The following is a 23,608-nucleotide window of genomic DNA, read 5'->3' as shown; positions in this document are numbered from 1 at the left end:
CTATAAACTCCCCTCTTTTACACAGCTTAGTTTTAAAGTGAACTTCTAGTCTTTACGATCAGGAATCTTATCTAGGAGCAGGTCCAACTCCCAAGTCTGATGACCCAACCAGAGAAGGAGCATCTCTCCCTGTCACACACACCCCTGTTCAATTTCATCTCAGCCCTCGCCACACCCTGTAATTCTCCTGTAGCTTTTCTTCCTATTTATCATTCTTTGTTCTTAAATGAAACTTGCTATTTTGGGATAATTATAGATTCACGTGCAGTTGTAAGAAATAATACAGAGAGATCCACGTACCCTTTACCCAGTTTCCCTCAGTGGTAACATCTTGCAAATATAGTCCCCAGCCAGCATATCCACTCCGATACAGTCAAGATACAGAACAGCTCCATCCATCACCACAACGATCCCTCCTGTTGCCATTTTACAGCCACACCCCCTCCCCTCCCAAACTCTGGCAACCAGTAATCAGTTCTTCATTTCTCTAATTTTGTCATGTTAAGAATGTGGCACAAATGGAATCACACAGCACGTATTTTGGGGATTGGCTTTTCGCACTCGGTGTAATTCTCTGGAGAGTCATCCCGGTTGCTGTGTGTATCAACCATTTGTTCCCTTATATCAGGGAGTTTCTCCACGTCTGCACCAGCATGTCATGTTGTCACTTTTTTTTTTTTTAATTTTAGCGATTCTGATAGATGTGTAGTAACACCTCATTGTGGTTTTCATTTGCATTTTCCTAATGGCTAATGGTGTTGAACATCTTTTCAGTTGCTTACTTGCCATCTGTTTATCCTCTTTGGCAAAATATGTTCATGTTCTTCTGCCCACTTTCTAATTGGATTGTTTTGCTGCTATTGTTGCTTACTGTTGAGTTTTGAGTGTTTGTATAGATCCTAAATACTAGGCCTTTGTCAGAGAGGTGGCTTACAAATGGTTTCTTCCTCTGTAACTTGTTTTCCAACCTCTTTACAAGGTCTGTCACAGGGCAAGCATTTCATTTTGCTGACATCCAATTGATCATATTTTCCATTTATGCTTTTGACCCATTTGATATCAAATCTAAGACCTCTTTGCCTATGTCTAGATCCCAAAGATTTTCTATTTTTCTCTAAAAATTTTATAGTTTTACAATTTACATTTAGGTCCACGACCCATTTTGAGTTGATTTTTACACAAGGCGTGGAGTTTAGATCAAGATTGACTTTTTTTCTTTTGTCTCTGAATGTCCCATAGTTCCAGCACCATTTGTTGAAAAGGCTACCCCCCACCTCCACTGAATGGATTTGCATCTTTGTCAAATATCAGTTAGGCCTATTTGCGTGGGTCTATTTCTGGGTCCCTTATTCTGTCCCATTGATCTCTGTGTATCCCTCCACCCATACCACACTGTCTAGACTACGTAACTATACATTAAGTCTTGAAATTGGATAGACTGATTCCTCCCACTTTTAGTCTTCTTTTTCAAAACTGTTTTAGCTCTTCTAGTTCCTTTGCCTTTCCTAATAAATTGTAGAATACTCTTGTCTATACCTACAAGAAATCTTGCTGAGATTTTAATAGGAATTGCATGAAACCTGTATACCAGCTTGAGGGGAACTGATATCTTTGCCACAAACATGGTGTATTGCTCCATTTATTTCGATCTTCTTTGATTTCTTTCATTGCCATTTTGTGGTTTTCAGCATGCAAGTCCTACAGATGTTTTGTTAGATTTATGATGAAGCGTTTCACTTTTTTCAGTGCAAACGGTATTGTATTTTTAGTTTTGTCGTCCAACTGTTCAATGCTAGTTTATTAGAAATATAACTGATTGGGGGCACCGGGGCATCTGGATGGTTCCGTCGGCTGAGCATCTGACTCTTGGTTTTGGCTCAGGCCATGATCTCAGGATCTTGAGATAGCGCCCCACTTCGGGCTCCACGTTCAGCAGGGTGTCTGCTTGAGATTCTCTTCCTCTTCTTCTCCCTCTGCCCTTCCCCTGCTTGTGCTCTCTCTCTTCCTCTCTCTCAAATAAATAAATAAATCTTTTTAAAAAATTGATTGGGGCGCCTGGGTGGATCAGTTGGTTGAGCATCTGACTCTTGGTTTCAGCTCAGGTCATGATCTCACGGGTCATAAGATCGAGCCCTGAGTCAGGCTCCACACTCAGTGGGGAGTCTGCTTGAAGATTCTCTGCCCCTCCCCCCATTCACACGCACTTACACGGTCTGTAAAGTCAATAAATCTTAAAAAAAAGAAATATAATTGATTTTTGTGATTTTTCTCTTGTATACCAAGACTGTACTGAACTCGTATATTAGGTCTAGGCATTTTTTGATAGATCTCTTGGATTCTTCTACATAGGCAATCATGTCATCTGCAAATAAGTATGGTTTACTTCTTCCTTTCCAATCTGTATGCCTTTTATTTACTTTTCATGCTTTACTGTCCAGGCGAGAACTTCCAGCACTGTGCTAAGAGTGGTGTTCCCAGTCTCAGGGGGAAACATTCAGTTGTGATACCACCTGCTGGGAGCAGGGGTCCCGGCTCCCCATGTGACCTCCACTGCCACTTGGGAATGGGTGGGGCTTGTTACTGTTCCAGCAAAGTGACAGTCCCGGCTCCCTACTCTGCTATCCCTGTAGCTGGTGAGGTGCCTCATGACAGCCTGGTGAGGTGAATCCAAGCTTGCATGAGTGGGGGGTCAAACTGTTGGTTTGTTTTCTGTGATGTAGGACTATCGAGAGCAGCTATTGCTAAGTTTTCTCTCTTGGTAGGCTGCCCCTTTCCTGGTCTTTTGGCTACAGAAAGCAGACTTTTGGTGGGGGGTGTATGTGTGTGTGTGTGTGTGTGTGTGTGCGCGCGCGCGCGCCTTTTGGTATTGCTGATTGCTGACGTCTTCATTTCCAAACCGGGATGCACTAGACAAAAAGGACTCACCAGTGTGCTGTCTCTTGGTCCCTGATCAGCCTACTGTCTTCTGTCTACCTTTCAGCATCTTCTTACGCTTGCTTTATGGCTAATGTTCCAGGATTTTAGTTGTACTTAGCAGAAAGAATAGGGAGAAGTATGTCTACTCCATCTTCCCAGAAGTGGTAGGCCTGATTATTTGGTTTTTGATCGTCTTCCCACCCATACCAGAACTTCAGCTTCATGAAAACAGGAGCTTTGTTTTGTTCACTGCTCTATCCTTAGGACCTAGAACAATGCCTGGCACATAGGAAGTGCTCAGTAACTATTTGTAGAATGAAGAAATACAGACACGATAAAAACAGACTGAACAAACAGATATAAAAACACTGTACTGGTTTTCATGTGGTTGGGGGGCTCAGGGTTGCATCCACGAGTCTCCATCCTCCCTGCTGTGCTTCATCCCAACACCCCTCTGGGCCCCCACGCAGGGCACAGTTTGAAAACCTCGAGGCTCTAACACCTGTTGGTGTTTGCAGCTTGCGCTTCTGAGCGGGTGCAGTGAGGTACGTGGGTGGTTGGCCTGGTTTTTGGAGCCGAGAGCAGAGTGGACACTGTGGGGAGGAAAGGGGAGGGTGATGGGCTGGACAGAGTGGCTGTCAACCACTCTGGGAGCTGCAGTGCAGGGCAGGGGGGATGCTGGGGCCAGATTCAGAGATGCATAGAAACCACCTTGCAATCCGCTACAGGCCCTGCTCGGTGGGAAGGCTATTAACTGACCCCCGAGGGAGGCAGCCCTAGTCCTCATTTAGGACAGATGGACAGAGAGTCACAGTGCAGGACAGGACACAAATGCTTGGTCCAGGCCACGCTCAGTGCCCCAGAGCCGATGGGACCAGGAGCTGACGATGGCAGGTTCTGGGGGCCCAGCCAGTCTAGCAGGCACCCTTGGGCAGCCACGCCTCTCCTTCCCCTCCCTGGTCTTAGACAAAGGGAGGCCAGAGCCCCCTGCCTTGGGGGACATGAGAAAGAGGGAGAGCTTCCAGCTTCCTGCTGACCACTCAGCCTCTCAGCAGTGACATCAGCAAACACACCCTCTCCAGGGGCTCTCTGGGGCCAAGGTCCTTCGATGGTCACGGCAGCAGAATCCCCCCACCCCTGAGGGATCAATCCGCTGAAAGGCCATCTAAGGCCTGCAGAGAGGGCAGGGCGGCCTAGGGTCCTGAGAGAGGGAAGAGGCTAGCCTTCTGTTTCCAGGGTTGTGGAGACTGGAAGGGGGTAAAGGGGAATAGCAGTGAGGCCATCGACTTCACACAGGTAGGGTTTCAGAGGCGAACAGAGAGGCACCACCCCCCTCAGTACTGGCCCAACTTGCTACTCTTTGCTGTGTGACCTGTGCCGAACTGCTTAACCTCTCTGGGCTTCTAGCTCTTATAAAGCTACAACTCCCTGATGCTCTCCTACCCCCCGTCTGCGGACTGAATGCTCAGGACTGGGGTTTCGCTGTGTGTGTTGTGGTAGGAGGGCCCATTTTTAAAATCTTTCTCCATTTTGATCAAATTCAACAGAACGACAAAGTGACTAGCTTTCTACGTTCTTGCCATTGCCAGGAAAACTGCCGGGCTGACCTTCCACGCCGGGTTCACAACTCAAACTCCTGCAGGGTCCGGTGGATGATGATGCAGGGAAAGTACAAGGCGACAGTGAGTACAAGCCCCAAACTTGGATTTTTACGCAAAATGTTTACCTTTTTAGATGTTAAAAACAAATACATCTTTTATTTTTTTTAAACATTGTAATTTTTAATAGGTTTTTTTTTTTAGATTTGTGTGTGTGTGAGAGAGAGAGAGAGAGCATGCAAGCATGAGCAGGGGGGAGGGCAGAGGGAGAAGCAGGCTTCCCCCCAAGCAGGGAGCTCGATACAGGGCTCGATCCCAGGACCCTGGGATCATGACCTGAGCCCAAGGCAGACGCTTAACCAACTGAGCCACCTAGGCGCCCAAATACATCTTTTATCTAACACCATGGCAGGCGACACAAAACATCTAGGGGCCCTGGGCTGCATGCAGTTTGCAGCCCCTGGATTAACTGTGCAACCTGGGCCTTGCTCTTTCTGAGGCTGTGTCCTGGTCCCTGATCTGGGCATGGCAACCCCTCCGTGGGAGTTAGCACGGCAGGACCAGACAGCTCGGGGAGCTGAGACACAGAGCTGGGGGGAAAAAAGGCAGGCAGGAGGGCTGGAGGGTCCCCGGGCTCACGCGAGGATGGGGTTCCGAGGCTTAGGGCCAAAGCGGGGAGTCGGGCAGGGACAGGAGGGCACGGCCAGGGCAGGTGGAGCCCAGAGCACAGATGGCTAGGGGCTGCCTGCACGCCCATCGGGTGTCATTGCAGGGACATTCGGGGCACGTGCCTCCCAGCAAGTGAGAGCAGCATTACCAAAGGCTCAATGTCATTGTCACCACTTAGAATCACCGCCACTTAGGAGCACTTACTGTGTCCCAAGCGCTTTAAGAGCTTGGTCCCATGTAGTCCGTCCAACAACCCTATGAAACACGTATTACTACTACCTGCCCCAGAGATGAATACACTGAGAGGCTGAGTTGTTCACCTCTAACAGGAACATTCGTGGAGCACATCCTCTGTGCTAAGCACCTCACGCGCCTCATTCCACACGGTCCTCATCGTAGCTCCTCCTCAGAGATGCCCCCACCCGGAGCCTCACCTCCTAAGGTTCATGCTTCGTTCGGCCCCTTCATCTTGAATCTGGCCCCATCACTTGCTCTCAACCAACAGAATGCACCAGAAGTGACAGCGTGCCTCCTGAGACAAGGTCATAAAATAAACTTGTAGCTTCTGCTCAGATGGCTTGGAATGCTTGCTCCCCGCAAGAAGCCGCGCCCGCTGACAGCCTAGCTGAGCCCCCAGCCCCCAGCGGGCACCCACAGCCAGTGCTGGGAGGGGCCAGCTAGGACACCCTGCCCGGCCACGCCCCAGATGATGCCACCCCGGCCAACATCCCACTGAAGCGTCATGGAAGACCTTGAGCAAGGACAACTTAGCTAAGCCCGGTCAACCCACTACACCATAAGAGAAAATAACACATTTTTGTTTTAGGGTGATGTGTTCTAAATGAAGAGAACACTGACAACACTACTCGCAAGAGCCCCATGAGTAGAAACTCAGGCCATCCTCATTTTACAGATGAGGATACTGAGGCACGGGGAGGCTGAGTGACCCAGTGTGAGTCCGCAGCCGGCGAGGGTCGGGGTGGGGGTCTGCTCCCAGGCTGTCTGATTCCCAACCAAGGAACCTTCTCCTTCCTGTGCAGGTGTCCCTCCCAGAAGCTGGGGCCCAACTTCAGCTGGGCATCTCTGATCCCCCAACCTCCCAAGCCCCCGAGGCCTGTTTTGCTCTGCTGGGCGGGGAGACAGAGGCTGACACCGTCTGGCCTCAAAGCTGGTCTCCTCTCTGGCGCCTGGGGTGGGGACAGGGGCGGTGTAGTGGCCAGAATTTTGACAAATGGCCTCACACATATTAAACAAGAGAAATGGCACTGCACAGCCCTGGCAAGGCCCCAGAAGAAGGGATGAAAAATGGGGCTGATCCATCTTGCAGGCTTCGGTGACAAGAAGAAATGGATCAGCCCTAAGAAGGGCCGCACGTTGGGCCCCGGCCTTAAATAAGTCAAATGAAAATCAGGCCAGCCCCAAGGGAGGAGGGGAGCAGGGCAGGAGGCCCGGCTTTCAGGGAAAGAAAGGTTCCCGTGGCTGACACCAGCCGGCTGGGTTTTAGATGCTGAGTGCCAGGGTGGAGAACTAGGGGCTTCTAGAGAGGCCTGTGGGAGGAGGAAGCTCAGAATCCTATTACCACTTAAGGCTGCGGGACCCTGGGTGGGTGACCCAACCTTTCTGAGCCCTGGTTTTCACACATTCAACATGGGGGTTTTGCATATATTAAGTTCATATTAAGAATGGTAATATTAGAAGGGCTAGAGCCTGGGGCGTCTGGGTGGCTCAGTCAGTTAAGCGCCAGACTCTTGATTTTGGCTCAGGTCATGATCTCAGGATCAAGAGATCAAGCCCCACATTGGGCTCCGTCCTCGTACTTAGTGTGAGTCTACTTGAGATCCTCTCTCTCCCTCTCCCTCTGCCCTTCCCCCTGCTTGTGTGCTCTCTAAATAAATAAATAAGGGGCGCCTGGGTGGCTCAGTCGTTAAGTGTCTGCCTTTGGCTCAGGTCATGATCCCGGGGTCCTGGGATCGAGCCCCACGTCGGGCTCCCTGCTCTGCGGGAAGCCTGCTTCTCCCTCTCCCATTCCCCTGCTTGTGTTCCCTCTCTCGCTATGTCTCTCTTTGTCAAATAAATAAATAAAATCTTTAAAAAATAAAATAAAATAAAAAATAAATAAATAAAATCTTAAAAAAAAGGGGGGGCTGAAGTTTAAGAGCACTTATGCATATGTCAAACAGGGTGCTAAGCGCATCTACAAACTGTCTTTGTATTACCCCATTCTCAGAGAGACACAATACAGAGGTTGAGGGTGCGGGCTCTGAGGCCAGACCGCCTGGGTTCAGATCCCGCTCTGCCGCCCAGCAGTCAGAAAGCCTGGATAAGTGACTTGAGTTCCCTGTGCCTCAGTTTCCTCTCCAGGAAGTACCCACTCCATAGCATTGTTATGATGACGACATACCAGTGCTCAATACACAGCAGAGATTATTACACACGTGCTCAACACTCCAAAATGTTCCTTTCCTTTGTCCCCTTCTCTAGCTCAGATGACCAACTTCCAAGGTCAAGAGCTCAAGCAAGAACTGCCAGAAGGAGGGAAGCATTGGATAAAATGGAACCAGAGCCTTAGCTGGTTTCCCTGCGGTCTTTCCACTTCAAGCGATCAGGGGTGGTGTTGGAGGGTCCAGGTCCCTTTAAGGCACATGCCTTTACAGGGGTGGCGCCAAGGAGAGAGTAGGAAGGGGCTTAAATCAGCAGGAGTCCCCACTGGTCTGAAAGGGGGTTCTTTCTGAGTTGGAGCCCTTTCTGCTCCACTCTGACCATCTTCCTCCAAAGTCTCTGTACCTGCTGTCCCCCTGCCCAGAACACTACCTTATTCCCTCCTCCACCAGTCTGCCTGACCACATTCTCCCCAGAGGACTCTCCCTGCCCGAAGCTGGGTCTGTGAACCCCCCCATCCACATGATAGCTTGTTTACTTGTCTCAGTTGCCTGTTACAACAGTGTCTTGGCCACCGCTGTGCCCCCAGCACCTAGGAGAGTGGCTGTCCCCAAGTAAGCATTCGGTAAATGCCTGTAAAATGACTAAGTAGATAAATGGTCCCCAGCCACCAGAAGCAGACCTGCAGACCCTGGACATCTGTGGTCGCTGTCTTTCCAGCATGCATTCCTTCTGATAACCACCACCCCCCCACTCCCAATTTTCCACTGGGGGACCTCTCCTCTTCCTCCTCTCTTTGTCCAAGGGTTTGGGTGGGGCCAGTCTCTCCTCCTTGACCTTGTAATCAAGCCAGACCAATTAGAGCAGTCCAGTCTCCTCAGGGTCTAAATCATTGGTCATGGGATGGACACATGACTTAAGCTAATCCAATGAAAGCCTTAACCAGGATGTTGGCTGGAAATATTGGGAAGAGGCCCCATCTCTCTGCTGGTGTTGCTACATTTGTAAAATGTAAGCCTAGACCTGGGCTTGGTGACCATTTTTGCTTAGGGAAAAGTTGCTTGTGAATGAAGCCAACCAACACAAAGGGAACAGAGACAGGAAAGTGGGGAGGGGAGACTGCCTCAGCTACTGATGAATCACCTGATCACCTGGATCCAGCTGTGCCTGAAGCAGACATTCTGGTAGCTCACCCAGCATCCATTCCACCCATTCGCCATTTGCGAGCTTTTGGCTCACTCCTGACTCCAGAGATGAGCGTGGGCAAGCTAAGCCAATAAGCTCATGACATTCCCTCAGCTGTGGTGATGATTCAGGCGAGAGAAAATGACCTAAGTTGGGCCCATCAAAGGGAGGCTTGGGACTTTAGTCAATGTTGGGGAAAGAGAAGCCCTTTCTTCCCCTGTATGTGAAGGAAGAAGCAGCAGCCTCAGGAGCAGCTTTCTCACCACCAGGAGGGAAGCCCCCCCAGGGACAGGGTTAACATGTGCAGATGATCCCAGAGGAAGAGCAATCAGTCCTGATGACGTCAGAGACTCTGGATCAAACGGACCCTGAAGTCCACAACACAGCTGCCCCTTCCACTCACAGGAACCAGTGTGTTTCCGTATTGCTTGGACTGGCGGGGATGGACTTTTCTGTTACAAGGCACCCTAGCTGATCCTCCTGGACTTTTCTGTTACCTGAGCTAATACACATCCCATGTTTACTTACACGTGGGAGTCTATTGCCGATCCTGCCCTTCTTTGCACACCTAGCCTAGCAGACCTCCCAGGGCCCAGACGGCCTGCCAGCTTCTTTCCCCCCCTTCCAGAGCGGCCTGTGTGGCAGGGTCGGCAAACTTTCTCTGTAAAGGGCCGGGTAGTAAATATTTTAGGCTTTGTGGGCCACTGAGTGTCGGTCACAACCACAACTCTGCTGTTGTAGCAGGAAAGTAGCCACAGACAACACGTAAACCTAAGTGTGGCTCTGTCCCAATAAAACTTGATTTACGGACACTGAAATTTGAATTTCACAGAATTTTCACACATCGCAAGATGTTATTCTTCTTTTGGTTTATTTTCCAGCATTTCAACGTGTAAAAACTATCCTTAGGTTGAGGGCTGCGTAAAAACAGGCGGTGGGCCACATTTGGCCCATGGGCCATAGTTGGCCAACCGCAGTGTTAGGGTCTCAAAGTGCCTTTGGACTCCGGGCTAGCTACCTTTGCCTTCTTCTGCCCTTCTCCCCACAGCTGGGCCAAGCTGCTAAAGTCCCAGCATGCCTGGAGGTCAAAGCCACTTACCAGAAGGACCACCCGTAGTCCCAGGAGTGGGGTCTCCAGTCTTCAGGGCCGAGGCTCACAGTGACCTGGAATACTTGCGTGTACATCATGTGGGCTACCATTCCCAGGAGGCCTGTGGGGTGGAGCAGAACAAGGGGTCAGGAAGCCAAGTGGGGCTCTGTCCCCCTTTGTCCCGTGGGCCTGTTAGTGTTGGGGGACAGCATGGAAGGAGAAGGGCCGTCGGCAGGACCGGAGCAGGGAAGCCAGAGGAGGGCGCTTTTCTCAGCCAGCCAAGGAGCTTGAGTTTGAGCGAGAGGGCAAAAGGCAGGCCTGGAGAAATTAAACAAGGGAGACACAGAGTCAGATCTGGGCACAGATGGACATGCTTTTTCTGTTAAGTACCAGATACATAGATATTTTAGGCTCTGAGGTCCATGCAGCGTCTGTTGCAACTACTTCTCCACTGCTGGAGAGCCATAGACAATACATAAATGGACGAGTACGGCTGTGTACCAATAAAACTTTATTTACAAAAACAAGCACCGGGCCGGATTGAGCCCGTGGGCTATAGTTTGCTGATGCCTATGTTAGAAGGTCATTTGGGAGAAGCAGCCTAGAGGTATTTTTCAAAACTGTAGATCTGGACTCCCTAGACTAGTGGGTCATGAAATCACCTTCACTGATTGCCAGCAGTAAAAAAAAAAAAAAAAAAAAAAGCAACAAGAATGGAATGGAATAGAATAGGCATATCTGATACCATCAAGTATAACAAGAGTGAGTATTGTTTTGTGAAACTTTGCAGTTCTATGCATATGTCTGTGTGTGTGATGACTGAAACATGAAATGGTTTTCTGTGGCTCATGGTCAAAAATCTTTGAGCCCACTGGCTGGGAAGACTTGGATTCCCAGGGATCTGAGTGGGAATCCTCTTCCACCATGTTTTCGCCATGTGGCGCTGGGCAAAGCTTCACTCTCTGAGCTTCATTTAAATCTCTGAACCCTAAGATGAGGACTGTGACGGGTAAGGTGAAGCATAGGTAAAGGAGACGAGGCAGCTTCAGTGTTGGTGCCTAGGGGGCATGTAATCATTACAGCTAGCAGGATTATTACAACCCTGGGGGCCTTTCTCTGTGTGGACCATGGCATCTGGAGCCCTCATGAACCTAACCCTAAGATAGAGTGATACGATATTGAGGAGGGAAGGGGTAGATAACAAGAAAGGAAAGGAATCGTGCTTGTGCACCTGCTGTGGGCTGAGCACTCTGTGTTATTACCTCTTACTTTTCATAACAACCCTCTAAAGTATTATGAGGTACCATGATCAGGACTATGTACCGTTCGTTGTTCAGGTTGCCCACTGCACATCTCCATAGGGTCCATTCACAATGCAGTCTACGTGCATGTCCCTCCCTGGAGTTGAAGCAGAACAATGCCTACAAGGCTGTATATGGCAGCCCTGCGTATGATTGTTCCCATTTCACAGGTGAGAAAACAGAAGCCTGGAGTGGTAAAGTCTGTCCATGGTCATGAAGGGAGTCAATGGTGTCATTGTGACTGGTGCCCAGATCCAAATGCCCTTAACTCCAGGGCTCTTCCCATGATGCCCAGCACGTGTCTGTCTTCCCCTGGTTGCCTGATCACCCTCTCCCCTCTTCTTGAAGAGGAGGCGAGAGGAAAGATGGAGATAAGGGGAGCAGAGGTGGAGGTTAAGCAGAGACAGAAACAGAGGGTGCGGGGCTCTGCATCCTGGAACCCAGCGTGGGGAGTGGAGGGAGGGGGCCATCCTGTGTTCCCATAGTGTGAAGATAAATGTTTAACAACTGGTTCTCCAGAGGGAAAAGAAAAGCCCTGATCTGTAGCATTTGCCAAGTTCCATGGTGCAACGACTCACACTATGGCCGATCTCAAGCTACCAACGTGATGTCACTGAAAGCAGAGCAGAGCAGAGGCGCACAAGCTGGTGCCAATAGGCTCCAGCACAGCTCTGGGTCTCACTCCAGTCCCTGGACCTCAGGCCCAATGGAGACCACGGATGCAGAGTTGGCTGTCTGCATCTCTGAGCCTGGGTCAGCCCCCCATGGACACTTGTCACTATTCTCTGACCGCAGATGTGGGCTGGCAGGGAGCTCTCAAGTCAGGAAATCCAGGGAGAAATCCAGGCACCATGACAGGTGCCGAGGCCCCCGCAGGAGCCTCGTAAAGGTCTAGCCTCCCCCAGGCTGTCTCTGCCAGGCCCGAGTACATCCTAGACTGCATCTTTAGTTGTGCCCTGGCGGTGGCGCACAACTGTCCCGGGCTGTCACACCCAACAACAGCACACTCTCTGGTCCTCTCTGCCCTGGCTCAGTCTATTAGGAGGAGGAGAAGAATGGTGAGCCATATGGAGATCTTATTTTTCTTTACTTGACACAATTCTGGGTGAACTTGCCAAGAGGTACGTAACAGATATACCTTATTCTTTGGAACCGATGCATATGATTCCTTAATAATGAAGTACCATGTTTTATTTACCCAATCAATTGACAGTTATATTAAGTTATTTCCAGCTTTTTGCTCTACAAGCAATAATACTGAACACCTTTCTGCAAGTCTTTTTGTGCTTACAAGCAACTATTTCTCCAGAGGGAATAATAAGAATTGCTGAGCCATAAAGCATACATATTTTAAATTTGAGTCAATGTTGGGGAATCGCTCTCCTGTGTGGTAGCCCCATCTTGTGCTTCTGCCAGCTATCTGGGAGTCCTTACCCAAATCTTCACCAACACTGGAGATTCTAAAACGTTAAATACTGTCATGCTTTTATGACACAGAACGACACTTCAACATTGTTTTAAGTTTTGTGTTTCCCTCATTACTAGTGAGCTTGGGCGTTTTTCACGTGTTCATTGACCATTCCTACCTCTGTCTGTATCCTTTGTCAATTTCTTCTTTTTTTAAAAAAGAAAAAAATATTTTCCCTTATCAATTGGTAGGAATTCTTTATGTATTCTGGATACTAATCCTGTCTGTTGTGTAGACTACCGAGAGTTTAGTGCTTGCCTTTTCCCATGTACTGGACATCTTTCTGTTTTTTAATTAATAGACTTTGGTCTTTAGAGCAGTTTTAGGTTTACAGAAAAAGCGAGGGGAACTTACAGAGAGGTCCCCTGTGCCCCCGGTCGCCACCCCCACAGTTTCCCATATGATTTACATCTGCCATCAGTGTAGGACATTTATTACAATTGATAACCCAATACTGATCCAGGATTATTAACTAAATTATTAACTAAATTAAACTATTAACTTAGTTTACATTAGGGTTTTCTCTTTGTGTTGTACATTCTATGGATTTTGATCAATCTTTGGCGACATGTATCCACCATTACTGTGTCGACTAGTTTCACAGCCTTAAAAATCCCATGTTCCACCTACTCATCCCTCCCTCCCGCCCACCTTACTGAACTCCTGGCAACCACTGATCTTTTTACCACCTTTTTCGTTTTGCCTTTTCCAGAATGTCATATAGTTGGAATCATACGGTGTGTAGCCTTCTCAGATCGGCTTCTCTCACTTAGTAATATGCATGTAAGGTCCCCCCACGTCTCTTCATGGCTTTTTAGCACTGAATGATGTTCCACTGTCTGGACGCATCACACATCACTCACCTGTGGGCCATCCACCTGCTGAAGGACATCTTGGTTCCTTCCAAGTTCTGGCAATTATGGATAAAGCCGCTTTTCTCATACATTTTGGTATTTGATATCATCAAATTTACTAGGCTTTTCCTTTTCGGTTTTCACTTCCTGTGTCTACTTTTAGAAAAGCAGCACCGTCAGGGGACCTGGGGGACTCAATCGGTTAAACATCTGCCTTTGGCTCAGGTCATGATCTCCAGGTCCTGGGATCAAGCCCACATCTTCCAGCTCCTGGCTCAGTGGGGAGTCTGCTTCTCCATCTCCCTCTGCCCCTCCCCCTGCTCTCTCTCTCAAATAAATAAAAATCTAAAAAAAAAAAAAGGGTAGTTTTTTAAAAAAAAAAAAAAAGCTTAGAAAAGCAGCACCATAAACACACGGTCTTATATTTTTATATTAATTCACCCAGAATTTATCTTGGTGAATGGTGTTAACTGTTTTTAATGAGTAGCTAATTGTTTTGAATCCTTATAGAATGACCTGTTCTTTCTCCACTGACTATTTTTTTTTAAGATTTTATTTATTTATTTATTTATTTATTTATTTATTTATTTATTTGAAAGAGACAGAGTGAGACAGACAGCATGAGCAGGGGGAGGGGGAGAAGCAGACTCCCCTGCCAAGCAGGGAGCCCGATGCGGGACTCGATCCCAGGACCCTGGGATCATGACCTGAGCCGAAGATAGTCGCTTAACTGACTGAGCCACCCAGGCATCCCTCTCCACTGACTTTAAATGACACTTATATTCCAAGCCCCACATGTATATGAGTCTGTGTCCTAATGTCCCTCTGTTCCTGTGTCAACGCCACAGTTTTAGTCCTAATTCACAGGAGAGTCTGTCAGCTGGGAGGACAAGCCTCCCCTCCTCGATGCCCAGTGCTCATTCCCCCTGGAACTGATGCCCTACCCAGAAGCCTTGTGCCTTTGGTGGGGTCCCAACCCCTTCCTGAACCCCCCACCCCAGTCCCTTTCTGGGGGAGGGGGCTTGCTCTCCAAACACTCCGCTGTTCTAACTTACTCCGTTCCTTTTGCACCATGCCAGTCCAGATGCTCTCTGAGTTCTGTGACCTCTGGGTGCCTTGGTTTTCTCATCTATAAAATGGGGATATTAGAAGACATAGGTAATTCTAATGAGCATCTACTAAAGAAGGAGTACTTTCATGAGAACAACTACTCCTTGTTTTAGGGCAGTGGGAACATAACGAAAACTCCTCACTAGACTCAGAAGCCAGACCCAGCCTGTCGGCAGAATAATTAATTTTCCAAATTGTTAGTTTGAAAAGCATTGATTTCTCAATCGATTTCCATTTACTCCCAAATACGAAAGGCTGCACTTTAAGAAAATGACAATCCACTCAAAGATAGGCTGGTGAGAGTCTCTGATTGCATTTTGAAGATTCTCCTTTAAAAACCCGACCCTCGCCTGTGTTTCTGGAAGCACGTCTGTTCTGCAAAGGGAGGTCCATGGGTAGCATCTGTCATACAAACCCTCCGCAGAAGGAACTGTTTCCGATTCCTCTGAGTGAAAAAGTGACTTTCTGCGGAGTTACTGCACTTCCTAAATTAGCATCAACTAGATGAATGAGGCTTTCCTGCTCTGCGACTGCTATTTCCTGTCGGAGCCCCACGCTAGGAAACTCACGGCTGTAAAAGTAATTTTCCAACTCCTGACACCATAAACGGGAGCCCCAACCCACGACCCACGTGGTGAGGCAGCCATGGCTCCTCCCAGCTCCTGGGGGACTCTGGAGAGCACTGGGGGTGGCGCTGACCGAGGGGCCAGAGCTGGGCTGGGTGTGATGCCTGCCAGACCCCACAACAGGAAGGGCTGCCATGACTCCCAGCCCTGCCCTCCGCTGGTCAGACCAAAGAAGGGAAGTCAGCTGTCAAGTCCAGAGGGGCTGGCATTCGTCCAGAATTAAGAGACAGTGTCGGGAGGGTCAGAAGCTAAGCCCAGGGTAAAGCAGGGGTGAAACAAAGTGAGAGAGAGTCTATAGTTTCCAGCTCTGTCACTCACCAGCTATGTGACCTTGAGTAGGTGACCTCCCATTTCTGTGCCTCAGTTTCCTCAAGTGCAACATAGGCGTAATAATAGCACCTGTCAGAGATTGGTATGAGTATCAGGTGGCTTATACTTGTGAAACATCTAGAACAGTGCTTGGCAGGAAGGAGGCCCTATATCAGTGTTTCTTGAATGAATGAATGAATGAATGAATGCCTGAGACTCACTGCATAGGCCCTCTAGACAGCACACTTGTCCGGGGACCAGATCTGTAGCCCCAGCACACAGTAAGTGTTTGATATGTGTCAAATGAAAAGATGACCACAGGTGCGTGGGGGCGGGGTGTTAGGCCGGCTGGTGGAAAGTCCTGGGTCTGGGATATGGGAATGAGCAAGAGCAGGGCTGCATCTGACAACTCGGGAGAGCGAGTCGTCTACATGAGCCAATATCCAAGTCATCATTCATTTATTTATCATTCATTAATTCAATCTGTCAATGAATATTTATCAAATGCTTTTCACATGCCACACATTGGTCTAGTGCTTGGGGGCCACTAACACAGATGGACCGAGGCCCTGCCCTCAAGACTCTCAGGTTCTAGTGGAGAGATCCAGATGACGAGCCCATAGGTTAATAGGAAAACATCCTGTAGTGAGAGGTGCCATGATGAAAATAAAATAAGACAACGTGACCGAGAGATCCTGGGGGCCGCTCAGACTGGGTGATCAGGGAGGACCTCTCTGGGGAGGTGATATATTTTTTTAAAGATTGTATTTATTTATTTGAGAGAGAGAGAGAGAGACAGACAGAGCATAAGCAGGGGGAGAGGCAGAGGGAGAAGCAGACTCCCTGCTGAGCAGGGAGCTCAAGATGGGCCTGGATCCTGGGACTCCGGGATCAAGACCTGAGCCGAAGGCAGATGCCCAACTCACTGAGCCACCCAGGTGTCCCTCGGGAGGTGATATTTAAGCAAAGGTTTGAATGGGAGCTGGAGGCAGCCACAGGGAGGTCTGGGGAAGAGCACTCCAGTCGGAGGGAGAGAGGCCTGGCAGAGGCCGAAGGCAGGGGCCTGACCTGGGGGTGGCAGGGAGAGGAGGCTCCTGCAGAGGGCTAAGGAGAAGGTGTTTGGAGATGGGTCAGGAAGGTGGGCGGCGGCTAGCACCTTGCAGGCCACAGTGATGAGTCTGGCTTTTATTCTGAGTGTGGCAGAAGCCAGCAGAGGGCGGAAGCGGGGGCCTAGGTTATGTTTACAGCTCATTCTGGTTAGTGGGTGAAGAGAGCGGGTGGGGGAGGGGTGTGGAGGAGGGAGCCCGGCTGAGAGGCCCAGAGCTGCCGTGTGAAGGTGGAGCCAACAGGACGTGCTCATGGGCTGGACATGGGGGCGAGGGTACCCGGAGCCTAGGATGACCTCCGGGGTTTCGGGTTGGGCAACTAACTGGGCAGATGGTGGTGCCATCTACTAAGATGAAGACGATGAAGGAAGGAAGACATTGGGGTGGGCGGAATCCCATTTGGGCCATATTAGTTGGAAATGTCTATCACAGACCCAAGCAGAGATATATCAAGCAAGCGGTTGGGTGTACAGGTCTGGGGTGCAGGGAACAGTCTGAGCTGGGGATTAAACGCATGAGTCACTGGCACAGGGACAAGGGCCTGGGAGAGACCACCCGAAGAGAGGCTGCAGGAAGGGAAAGCCCCGATGGAGCCGAGCCAATGCTGGGGCTGAGCAGAGTAGGGGGGCATGCAGAGCGGGCCAAGGAGGGTCCCCGGGCAGCAGGAGGAAGGGAGTGTGGCATCGCCAGGGCCGGGCAAAGTACGCATGCCAAGACGGAGGCAGCAGCCCGTGAGGTCAAAGATGAAGAGAGAGAAGGGACCGTTGGATTTGCCAATACGCAGGCCATTGGGGACAGACGCTCAGCTACAATAGGCTGAAACGAGGAGAGAAAGCAGCCAAGTCATCCCAGAGAAGGCGTCAAAGCCCGTGGAGAAGCAGGAAAAAGGGGGGACAGCGGGGTTCAGGGACAGGTGCTGAAGAGCGGAGGCAGAGAACGTTCCCGTGCTCCCCCCAAGCGATCAAGTAGACTGGGGGAGACTGCTGGTCGGAGGAGCCCCAGGGCGAGTGCAGAAGCAGGGCAGAGAGAAGGCAAGAAGGGCAGGGAAGTTTCCAGAGCTGCTTCCTGTCCACCAAGCAGGGCGAGACCCTTGGCTGAGAGTGAACCAGCAGGTGTGGACCCAGGGGAAGTTTAAGGAGTGAGAGAAGGGGTGGCATAGTCTTTTTGGGGAGTGGGGAAGCGCGGACAAGCACGCACGCTGCATACGTGTGGGGTCTGTGCTCATGAGCGTAAAGTGAGATCAGGCGACACGACAGGGACACGCCGGAGTGCCTAGCCATGACGCCGCCCTGTGGGGAGGGGGCGTGGTGGACCCTGGCCCAGGTGGCCCTTCCTGTGGGAACACACTGCAGCCTGGGGATGTGGCCTGGGGCACGATACAGAGCAATGATGCCCCTCTCCCACAGGCTTCCGGGACTCGTCTTGCATCTGGCCTGCCTCTCTTTTGCAGGGTTTGGACATATTATGCTGAGGGCATTGCTCCATTTAATTGAGATATCAGGGAAGTAGCTGATTAATTTATAATAGAGTTTATTATTAAAGATGTTGTCTAAGTTACTACTCCGAACGCTCGGAGAGCATTCATGTCTAAATAAATATTCTTGTGTATGTGGGCACCGATCTGGATTTGCCAACAATCCCATGCATGTCATGTGGGGACATCACACGGCTGGTGGGGACCTGGAGGAAGCTGAAACCGGATGAGATAGGCCAGGAGGACAGCAAAGGGGAAGCCCCTGCTGGGGTGGCCTGACATTCAGTTGATGAGTCGCTGAGCAGATATCAAGTACCTGCTGTGGGCCAGGCTCTCTTCCAGCTCGGGGCGGGGGGGGGGGGGGGGGGGGGGGGAGACACAGACACACTGGGGACTGGTGTGGGCCAGGGCAGCCAAGGGGGAAGGCCAGGGGCCCATGGGAAGCCCAACTGGGCTCCTAGACTGGGCTTAGATGGGAAGGTCAGGAAAGAATGTCACCCAGAGAAGGTGACCTCCAAGCTGAGAGCTGCAGGCTCAGAGGGACCAAGAGGGTGGGCCCGGCAGTGCAACCAGCTCTGGCAGAGCCCAGAAGCAAAGTGGCTCGGTGGGCTGTTAGGGCCGTGAGGCCGGGCACGTGCGTGAGGGAGCCGCTGCTAGGGGGATAAACAGGACCCTGAAAAGGTCTGGAGCACTCCTAGGGAGTCTGGGCTCTGTCCTGAGGGCAAGTGGGCAGGAATCACGTAACTGTAAGGAAGAAGGCAAGAATCAGATGTGCCTGATCTGTAAGATCTCTCTGGTTGGCGGGTGGGGGACGAGAAGGTGGGAGGCAGGGAGTTGGGGAGAGGCAGCTGTAGGTCCCCAGGTGACAAGGACGTGGCCAGGAGGAGGCTGCTGAGGTCAGGAGGCAGGTGAGCAGGTCGCTGGAGGGGTGGGAGCTTTGCTGAGATGGATGAATTCCCAGCCGACCCTCGGACGCTGGACAGCCCTGCCTCAGGAGTGGGGAGGGACTGGGGGTAACTGGTGGGGCTGACCCACTTAGCATCGGCCCTGGAATATGTTCCCACAGAAAGAAAACTTTGAGATTCGAAAGGTTGGAACTTCATGACACCCATCAGCAGGGAGGCAGACAGGAAAATAAATCCCTTATCTTTAAGTATCTAAAACATCCAAATGTTTATCCGGACAGAGACCAAAGGCTGATTCTGACCGTCCCTCGAGCCCTCTGACCTGGGGAGGACCCCATAGAGTGGGTCCGCTTATTCTGAGAACCGTGACCAAGAAGCCGAGCTGAGGCTATGTTTAAAGCTTGCCCAGAACTATTTTTAAAGACCAGGCTATTTTTAGACACGCTCCCGAGAACCCGAAGCCTCTCTTGGTAGCATATTTCAGGGTTTAAAAAGTTCCTCCTTACACATAACCTAAATCTTTCCAGCTCCAATTTAAGCTAATTTCTTGCTCTGCCCTCTGAGGACAAGGGGGTGAGCTGGTTGGCTTCTTCTCGAGGGGATCCTGTGGGAGCTTGGCAATTACCGAGTCGCCCCTCAACCTTGTCTGCGCGGTGCTAGATCATTGCCATTATTCTGCCCTTGCTGCAAAGGTCTCCCTTTCAGACCACTTGAGTCATTAGCATCAGGCTTGTTTGGATTCTGCTCATTTCTCTATTTGCCTTTTAAAGTGAAGTGGCCCAAATCAGAGGTAGTTTAATAGAGGCCCTTCCCATTTCAAGAACTGGGTTTACTGAACCACCACCTGCCTTGTCTGCCCCAACCACCTCCATCGAGCCCCGAGGCAACGAATGGGCTCACACCCTCCCTGCCATGTGGGGGTCTAGAAGGAGTCCCCGAGGCCATGACCTCAGTTCCTGGTGAGTCTTGGGGTAGCACAGGACAATTTGGTGGTGGGATGATTTCTGATGTTAAAAATCATGGATTTGTGCCCCCAACTGCCCCCAGCGTTCCCTGCTATCCTCCTTCATTTGGGTAACTAGAGAGAAGAGCTCAATGACTTTGGAACACAGATGTCACAGAGGACTGGGAAAACAAGAGTTCAAGTTCCAGCTTTGCGGATTTCCAAAGCCTGCATGCTGGCGCTCGCTGGAAAGGTGTGGAAGAATGTGTGATGAAGCAGATGCAGCTTCTCTCCCCTCCGCCTGGACACCAGGTCAAGTGGCCTGCTTGGGGGGAGTGGGAGGAAACAGAGGAGGAAGAGAGGACAGTGGGTCCCAGGAAAGAATGAATTCAACTATGCAGACGCGAGCAAAGCAGCCCCTTCCTGGACTTCCCCAGGAGCAGGGGGGCCATGGGGCAGCCCCCACAAAGGGTCCTCTCCCAATCTGAGTGGACAGTAGACAGCAGTGGACATCCTGGCAGTCTGGCCACGTGCGTACGTACAGACACAGCCAGTGCAGAAAGAGTGATGTCCTCCTGGGGCCTGCTCCCATGTCTCTTCACATGCACTATCCCTATTTCGATGGCCTTGAATGCTCATAAGCACCCCAAGACAGCGGGCGGGCCCTCACCTGCAGGATGATGGTAGGAGGAAGGGGAGCAGGCACCCCAGCCCTGGGTGGGAATGAGGAGAGCAAGCTGGAGCCCTCCAAGACAGAGCTAGAAGCCATCCCTGACAGGTCCACACCCCAAGTCACAGTTCTGGCCCTTTCTCCCGCTGCCTTCTGCATCTCTACCCCAGAAATTCACACGCCCCAGGAATGTGGCCTTGACATTCTACCCAAGCTCTGGCCTTGGGCTGTGTCTGTGGAGAACAGCCTCAACTCCGGCATGATGCACAATACTTGAAGCCCCGTCTGCCGAGAGGGTGCCTTCTCAGCGGCTCCCAGCCAGCCCCACCCCCAGCGGCTCAACAGAGAGCCTGAGCACCCCCTGTAAGAGCAGGGTCCCCGAGCGGCAGGCGCCGGGCAGAGACAGCCAGTGCGGACTGCTCTCTCAAGCCTCGGAGACTGCTCAACTCTCCACCTGCCCCACTAGACACCGTGGCCCCAGAGTGAGGGGGCCCTGTCATCGACTGTCCAGGCCAGGACACTTGAGAGGAAAGGGGGTGCAATTATCAACTACCCCGGGACAACTCGATAACTGTGGGAGAAGAAATGAATGAGGCAATGAGCCCCCGATCTCTCCAGGGACCCCTGCCACCTGCAGATGGCCCCTAATCTTTACCCTGGGCTCTCCCTCTGCTAGGGACCTTTCCGCAGCAGTCCTGGGAGGGTGTCCAGTTCACAGGTGACAAACAGAGTGTCTGGCAGGCCGACAGTGGAGGACCCAGGGGCAGAATCCCTTCTTTTTTGCCCAGCTTTCGTTCATCCCATGTGCAACTGTGGAGCACCTGCTAGGAGCCAGGGCTAGGGAAAGACGACTAAGACAGGTGTGGGCCCTGCCTGCTTGCAGCTCTCATGGGGGACCAGGACACAGGCAGAGAGCAAAGGCCAAGGGCCAGAGAGTCAGGAGATGGGCAGTGCAGGGGCCACAGGAGCTGACCACCGGAGTTCTCCGCTCTGGGGGTCCTGGCAGGCGTCCCTGGGGAGGGGTATTGCAGCTGAGCCCGAAGGGCGAGGAGCTAACCAGGTCATAGCTACCCAAGTGTGGGGCACACCTCCCTCAGGTGCCCAAGCTCATTTTAGCAGCATCCCCGGCCTCTACCCATTCTTTGGATGCCAGGAACATTCACCTCCCCTCTCCCCAAGCGGTGATAACCGAAAATATCCCCAGAGTGTGGGGAGAGGGCAGCCGCACCCCGGGGGAGGGGGAACCACTGTCTGAGATGCAGTGGTGATGGGTTTTTTTTTACAATGGTGATGGTTTTATTTTCCCAGTTTTACAGTTCCCTTCTATTTATTGCAAGTACTGCTGGCTTTTCATTTCCGGTAGTGATCTGAAGCTTCCTTTTCTGAATACATTTAAGTTTCAAAAAAAAAAAAAAAAAAAGGGGGGGGATTTAGGGGAAAAACCAAAGGAAGGGCAGCCCCGGCGGACGGGGCGGCCTTCGGGAAGGGAGAGACACACGACAAAGCGTGAGGACTGGCGGACCGGGTGAGAGCGGCGGCCAGGCGCCCAAGGGGGGCTGTAGGCTGGGGCGTGTCCCATCAGCTGCACACCCCGTGGCAGGCTTGGGAATCTGGGGGGCTGGGGGGGTGCGTCCTGGAGAGCACACATTCTCCACTGGAAGCTCAAGGCCAGCGTTCCTCCAATGTGCCCACCGATTGTCTCTCTTGGGTTGGGCACCAGAGGAAGGAATCGGCTTAACTTTCGGAGCCCTTGTGGCATCAAAGAGAAGAACCTGTAAACACTAGAGGCATGCTCTTTGAGGCAAGATGCTCGCCTTAGGAAAGGCACCGGGGGCTCTGAAATCACTGGGGGGTGGGCCGCTCACCAGACAGTCCCATTTCGCTGTCCTCCTGGAGCATCTGCTCACTGGGGCCGTTGCGCAGGTCCCTCCCTTTGGCTTCTCTCTCTCTTTCTGCCTCTGTCTCTTCTTCCGTTTCCTTCTACCTCTGTCTTTGACTCTCCCTCCCGGTCTGGTTCTCTCTCCCTGTCTCTCTCCCCCAGGAGTATCTAGTCCGTGCGCCCACGTTCCAGGCAGGAATACTCCATGTGTTCAGGTCTCATGCAGTGGGCCTCCCCCTCACCTCCCATTTGGCCCCTGAGGGACCCTGGCTTGCACAGAGAAAACTGTGATGGGTTTGGGGCCCCCGCCTCACGCCTGGCCAGCCTCGAGAACATTCCTCCCAAAGCTACTCTTCCATCCACCAGTCACATTAGTTGAAATGCAAATCCTATTCTTCTGGCCAGTTAGATTTCAGTGCTCTGGGCTGTCACACTTCCCTGCAGTGACACTGGGGTACTAGCCAATGAGTTTCACTGCCCGGGAAACTGCCTGAGCCCCAGGAAAATGAGCTGAGCGGCCTCCTTGCCACAAAAGCTCCAGAGAGCAAAACCTCCGGGCAGCCCTCCCCTTCAGGGGGCCCCTCTACAGTTTGCAAAGCACCTGACCATCCTCTCGTGGCCCGGGAAGTAAAGGAACGTGTAAGACAAACAAGGTCCCTGCCCTCACGGAGCTGATATTCTTAGGAAGGAAGACAGAAAATAAACACATTTGAAATTCAGAGTTTAATAAATGCTATGAAGGAAAAGAGGGCATGAGGAGAAGGTGGGAGTTAGTTTGGCCAAGGAAGTAGGGGGCCGGCCCCTTTGGGGAAGTGATGAGTAAGCTGAGACCTAGGTCTCAGGTCTGTGCTCAGATTCGGGGCAGGGAGGCGGGAAGTGCACTGTGAGGCGCTGCTGTGGGATCCCGAGGACACGGGGGGTCGGGGAGCTGTTGGCCTTGCCTCCTTGGAAGCCCAGCAGCTCTGCTGTCCCTCCTGCAGGCACCCGTCCTCCTGACCTCTGGCTCAGGGGTGCTCCCAGAGAGGCGCCTCCTGGTCCACCCCACTCCCGGGACAGGAGCCCAGATGGAGCCCCACTCAGCCAGGTGACAAGAAGACAAAGCTGGAGTGCGGTGGGGCAGCAGAGC

At 51.4% G+C, this 23,608-nt stretch overlaps 1 protein-coding gene across 2 annotated transcripts in view; it reads right to left on the bottom strand.

The window, feature by feature from the left end:
- Positions 1 to 23,608, bottom strand: part of GSG1L (GSG1 like) — a 203,621-nt gene that overhangs the window by 27,777 nt on the left and 152,236 nt on the right. For both annotated transcript variants that reach the window (XM_032430865.1, XM_032430866.1), the window contains exon 4: positions 9,847 to 9,958. In XM_032430865.1, the coding sequence (XP_032286756.1) occupies positions 9,847 to 9,958 (112 nt within the window). The remainder of the gene's footprint in view (positions 1 to 9,846; positions 9,959 to 23,608) is intronic.

The sequence above is a fragment of the Phoca vitulina genome, unplaced genomic scaffold (assembly GCF_004348235.1).
Source record: "Phoca vitulina isolate PV1807 unplaced genomic scaffold, GSC_HSeal_1.0 scaffold45, whole genome shotgun sequence".
NCBI classification, from domain to species: Eukaryota; Metazoa; Chordata; class Mammalia; order Carnivora; family Phocidae; genus Phoca; species Phoca vitulina.
This window is presented reverse-complemented; position numbering and strand designations above follow the sequence as displayed.